General features: G+C 42.8%; 1 protein-coding gene across 10 annotated transcripts in view; it reads right to left on the reverse strand.

The window, feature by feature from the left end:
• Nucleotides 1–5616, reverse strand: part of LOC122066027 (eIF-2-alpha kinase GCN2) — a 179517-nt gene extending 173901 nt beyond the window's left edge. For 7 of the 10 annotated variants that reach the window (XR_006136198.1, XR_006136197.1, XR_006136196.1 and 4 more), the window contains exon 1: nt 4579–5613. Coding sequence is in view for 6 of the 10 variants with exons in the window: in XM_042629852.1 (XP_042485786.1) it covers nt 4579–4712 (134 nt within the window). In the remaining 4 variants the exon portion in view is untranslated. Of the gene's footprint in view, nt 1–4578 lie in introns of all 10 variants that reach the window. The other 3 variants (XR_006136199.1, XM_042629855.1, XM_042629854.1) reach the window with 2 other exon arrangements.
• Nucleotides 5617–6000: the final 384 nt, after the last annotated feature.

The raw sequence follows: 6000 nt of genomic DNA on the forward strand, positions 1-6000 counted from the left end.
CAAAAAAACATTGCATGGGGGTCGAAACTTAAGTTTCCACCAAACCGGAAAAAATTCCCTGGTTTCCTCGAAATTTCCCAGGTTTCGACCGAAATTTTCCAGGTTTCAACCGAAATTTCGGTCTCCCCAAGGATCGAAACCCAATACCTTGAACCTTGCTTGGTGGTTTAAGAAGCTCCCACCACGAGAGAGGCGTAGATGAAGGAGGTGCTGGGGGGGAGAGAGAGAGAGAGAAAGAGAGAGAGGAGGGAGAGGGGTTTCAGATCTTATGAATCTGATACCATGTTGGATGGGGTACTGACTTGTGTCCAATATGACACCAGCCCTCTTTATTTATAATAATGGAGAGAAGATTCGAGAGAAGATTCGAGAGAATTACAAAGACCATTAATCCCCTTAGGGTCCGTTTAGTAGCTGACATTTTTCCTAAGAACCATAAAACTCATTATTACACAGGGACAAAAGCTCATGAGAGCTAGAAGAGGATCGCCATTGGCCAACAGCAGAGGAGGAGCTCTTCTTACGACGAAGGTACTCTTCAATAGGGGATGGTAAGGTTGATGCAGACATCGAAGAATGGGTTAATGAAGTAGACCGAGGGCTATGCTTTGAGGCAGGAGTAAGCCTAAAGCTTTTGAGGGACAGCTTCTACTTGGGGGAGCTGGCAGGGGCAACCAAGGAAGTGTGATTACAGGCCTCGGAGGGGGTTGCCGATGAAGAGGATGGGCGAGGATCCTTGAGGACATCAGAGGTGACATCGGATGTGAGGTTTGCTAGCGGAGAGGCAGTGGGCGATGGCTAGCGGAGAGGCAGTTACCCGAGGCCAGCAAAGAGACTGGTGAAGTAGCAGATATGACATGTTGGAGACGTTATTAATGGAGCATTGGAGATGATGGAACATCAAAGATGGTAGGCATGGCGACATTGGTAACAGTAGGCATGAAGATAGCATCTGTGGCAACCACAGGAGGAAGACAGGCCAAGATCATCTAGGGGAGACGACAACGGATCGGCATCCAACAGTGGCTATGGAGGCAATTAAGACGTCAAACAACAACGAATCCAAAAATTGGGAGAGTCAGGGGGACTCTAGTAGCAACAAGAGGAACTCGTAGGCATTCAGAGGCAGTAACAACAAGGTCAAGAGAGAAGCAAGAAGGTGTAATGGGTCGCAAAACAGACCATCGGCAGGGGAGAAGGGTGAAGCGGGTCACGAAAGGGGGAGGTGGGTAAGGAGGAAGGAGTATGGGTCATCGGTTTGAGAAGATGGATGTGGGTAGGCTGGTTTAAGTGAGTAGGAGAGATGGATAATGGGTTAAAGATGTTAGACATGTGGGCCAAGGAGGCAGGATCAAGAGCGGTGGTGGGTTGGGCCTAATTTAAATGATTTGAAGTGACCCGAGGAAGGTTAGTAGGAAGAGAGAGGAGAGGGTGGGAGCTCAAGGAGGAGTGTCGGTGGAGGAGGGACATATAGCTAGATTTGTGGAGAAGAGAAGGTTAGAAGTGGGAAAGAGGATGTCGTGGAGGTAACTTTATCAGAAGGGGGTGGAAGTTTCGAGGGAGAGGGAGGAGAGGGTTCAGAAGGCAGGGAGGCTGTGTCATAAGAGGATGAGTCTTCTCCAGAGAGCCGATCCAACTGGAACCAGATGATAAAGACAAAGACAAGTCAACTTCGGAGTCAGAGGAGCCTTCGGCGTCAGAGATCGCCAGGGAACCTAGGATGGAAAATCTATTAGGACCTTTGGTCAATTGATGAAGGAGCTTTGGGCCAAGCATAGGTTCCCTAACAGTGGCAAAAGAATCATCGGGAGAGCTAAGAAGAGGCATACGGCTTCTGCTACAGCAACGTTGGTGGCAAGCTTTCTTTTGGCAACCCTTCTTTTCACGCAAGGTGTTAACAAGGCTTCCGACATCAAGAGGCTCTATCGTACCAAAGAGATGATCAGAATGAGCAGGATGGGAGGGAGCACAAGCCCTGGAGTGGTGGCCAAAAGTTTTACAAGAGATGCAATGAGGCGGCACCCAATCATAGTGAACCGGTTGGATGAAAGAGAAACCATTTTCTCCCACTATCTTGATGGTGGAGCTGGGATCTCATCAGCAGAGATATCAACACAGATTCAAGCAAACCCCAATCTATCATTCAGCTAGTTCGGTGATCAGAGAACAAAGGCTTTCCAAAACAGAGCCAACCACACTTAATCCTTTTTCGCCCTAATAATGAAGAGGCAAGTTGGGGAGAGTTATCCATATGGGGGCAGATTTGAAGTTCACTTTGCTGGGGCTTGAGAACTGATCCGACTTTCTAAGGAAGACGGGCTTATTGCCCACCCGCCATGGTCCTCCTTTAAGGGCAAAGAGAATATATGATTCTTATGAGAATTTAAAGGGAAAGATTCCATTGTTGAGAACAAAGGTGTGCATGTGACTGGCAAGCCGCCATTGCTTGGAGAGAGAGAGAGAGAGAGAGGCTTGGACGATGTAGAAAAGGGGCCTACTGCCCATATAGTGACCACTAACGCAAAGTTTCCATTTTCTATTTCGGGATCAAGAAGACCCGAGGGCATAAGCCGACTTTTTTTATCATCAATGATGATATAGACAAGCAAATGGCCTTCTCTAAAGAGGGAGGAAGATGGATGAACGATGGAGACCCAGGGTTTAACAGTGGAAGAGGATGGTGCCAGGGAGTAAGGAGAGGGGGGGAGCCAAGGAGGGGTTGAGGGGAAGGAGACTAGGTTGGATTGAGGTGGAGATGGTTTCATGGATGTCAGGAGAGGAGAAGTGCAAAGATGGGGAGGAATAGGAGGGAGAGGCTGGAGGATTCCAACAGGGCAGGCCGCTGGAGGAGAGGAGGGCATAGTAAGTCAAGACATGAAAGGAGGGGGGCAGAGGAGAGAGGACATATCTAATTGTTCCCATTCATGGCTTTTGATCTTTTTTTCACTCAATTCAATTCAATTTTACTTAAATCAACTTGTCCTTTCATTACAATCGATGGCCTCTCTATAGGCTGATTACAAAGTTGAGTATTAAAAACGAAAACTCCTAACAAATAGAAACTAACTAATTACTTTGTCTAACAAGAGACGAATAAAAGGGAGCTAACTTAGAATCCTAAAAAGAAACTAAGAAATTAACTTGTCAACAAGACAAAAGGAAACTAATCCTAATCCACTTGTGCAATTCGATGGTTGTTGAACTCCTTCTTTGAAGATTCATTCTTCAACATTAAGGGGCAGCTGGAGGGTCTTCTAGAAGTTTCTTTTGTAGACAGAACTGGAGACAAAGCTTGTTGTTCGATGGCCAGTCTTCCCACCCTAATTGTTGAGATCGATGGGGCCAAAGGAGGGCCAGATCAGCAAGCCATCTGGCCCGGTTTGTTGGGTTGAACCAGGGCCAGATATAGGGCAGAGCTGGACCATGATCTGGTCAGCTCAAGCTCTCCTCTTGTTAGCCCTATCTACATCATAGATTATATTAATAATAAGACCTATCAGGCTGCCATGATTTACTTTGAGTATCTCTTCAGACATAGCATGACATGTAAGGGAAATATAACTAATATTGAAACTAATCTTCCTTGCCTTTTGACCTCACCTGGAACTCTGTGGTAATAAAAGAGTAGGAGGAACAGGTTTGTAGGGGTCTTTTGTGTTTCACCTTTGATGTGGTTGTACACTAATAGCGTTATTATAACACCTGTGCGTGTAATTGTAAGTTGTAATATATTGACATTTAATAATATTAAATAGTTTTCTTCATTTATAAAGTGTAATATATATTTTCATTGAATTTTTTGTGTTATAGTACTAAATTATGTGTAGCACAGTCTAAATTTGAAAAAGTATACAGCCAAGGTAGCCGTACACTACCAGCCAAGGTTCCATTAAGTCTAGAGATGCTTAATTAGGGTCACTTTGAAGTTTCAAGCCAAAATATAACCATTTTAACCACTGAATGGTCAAACGAAACCAACCATCGAAACATGCAAAGTTTTGACCAGGTTTTAGTCAAAACCCCAAATATTTCGGTTTTGACCACCTTGAACCTTGACAAGGGGTAAAAGCACAGGTAAGCATGATCTAGATCGGCCCAGAATTAGCCTCTTGTAATAAATATAAATGACTGAACCCCATTCATAATTCTTCCATACATAAGCCATTCTTTCTGTTGACCATTATGAATGCTGTTGATTTTTTGTCTATAGCATCAAGAATGAACTATACTTATTCCAGAATCTCCTAGAGAAATATGGGCGCAACCATCACAATTCACCAACCAATCGGTTACTATTGAAGAGAACACATACCAAAGAATTATCAAACATCTTATAGTTCAGGATTCATACCCTTTTATTAAATCTTAATAAAAGGTGTAATGTTAATTGTCAAAAAAAAAACATTTTACACTCGGTATACAGGTTGTGAACATTTTTTTATGAGCATAAGCTAACTTTCCAGTGAAAATCATGCCTCATACCCACGACTAAAGCAATTAATATATATCATATTTAAGCAAAAATAAGAGCAGTTCAAAAGCACAAAAGGAAATTAAGCTTAAGGCAGAACCACTTACAGGGCAGTCAGCTCGTCAGAAAGGACATCACCATCGTCACCCACATTACAAACATGATCTTTAGAAGGAACCCTGCCCTTACTCTTCCGTCCACCCCCACCACTTCTTTTTTTCTTCTTAGAAATATGTCCCATTAGAGTGTTGTTACCAACTGAATCCTTCCAAAGTCATAAGGATCAATTAGAGATCAAGCAGTCAGCCAAGTTCACTTAGTCTTTACTCAAAAGTCATTTTCAAAATTCAACATAAATATTCAAGCCACAGTCATCGTTCCTCTCGTTTTCCTTCCCCAATAATCCTTTATATTCTTCAATCGATAGTGTTTTTCAAACAGTCCCAGCATTGATTCCCCCTCGGACAATTACTGAGAAATCAGTACAAAACCATTTGACAATTCCAGACTTTTTATCTCTCCTGAATATCAAAGCTACTTCATTTAACCCATGCAGAACCAAAACTCCACGTTTGCTTTGACTCTTAAAGCACCATTAAAGTATCTGCAAGAGTTACTCTCCAAAAAGCACCTAAAGCTAATCGAAATTCAGAACTAAGAACAGACGATGACACAATGCCACTGCCAAATTTATTTGCTGATAAGAGAATCGGAAAACCAGACTGGGCAGACAAGAGAGAGACAGAGATCGTTGATTTCTATGGGACTAATTTCTTAAAAGCAAATGAAAACCCGAAGGAAGAGAGAAATTATAGAACCCTAGAATCGATCAGAAAGTGATATCTAAGTCTATAGAGACTGAATCTTATACCATGTGAAGCAGAGGAGAAGCTTCGGGATGTGGTTAAATTGCAGAGAGTGACAAAACTAAACTGGAAATGCCGACGCCGAAGCAGTGATCGCTTTGAACGAAGAAGAAAATAAAAATGAAATCAAAGCGCGAGTTGCACAATCGCACTTCGCAACCCAATTAATCGACTTAAAAAATGAGGGGAACTAAATGCTGACATCCGCTCTCACTTTGGAATTAACTCACCCCTACCGCGGGTGGGTTGTGTCAACGATCGGTTACCCTAATACTAGAGTCCTGAAATAGCTCAACCTCATAAACAGTTTCCAATGTGAGGAGATCCAATATTATATCAATTTAGATCAATTTCCTTGCGAAATCGATGTGGGATCAGCCCCCATATATTGATATGGGATTGTAACAAACTATCTGGTGATTGTACATCTTATGGTCTCTTGCACGGCCAGAGCATTTACGTTCACTATTGAAAGTGTTTCCAGTGTTTTAGGGCTAATTACCTCTTGCATTTTCTTTTTCCTTTTCTAGGTAAATGACAGTTGCAATACCCAATGTTTGTAGAAATTGCACTTATACGTCTCATATTATGATGTTCCTACCTCATGTTTTTACCGGTATTACATTTAGGTTCCCTTTTTTTTTTCCTTAATTCCAACTTCCC

Source organism: Macadamia integrifolia, unplaced genomic scaffold (assembly GCF_013358625.1).
Source record: "Macadamia integrifolia cultivar HAES 741 unplaced genomic scaffold, SCU_Mint_v3 scaffold22, whole genome shotgun sequence".
NCBI classification, from domain to species: domain Eukaryota; kingdom Viridiplantae; phylum Streptophyta; class Magnoliopsida; order Proteales; family Proteaceae; genus Macadamia; species Macadamia integrifolia.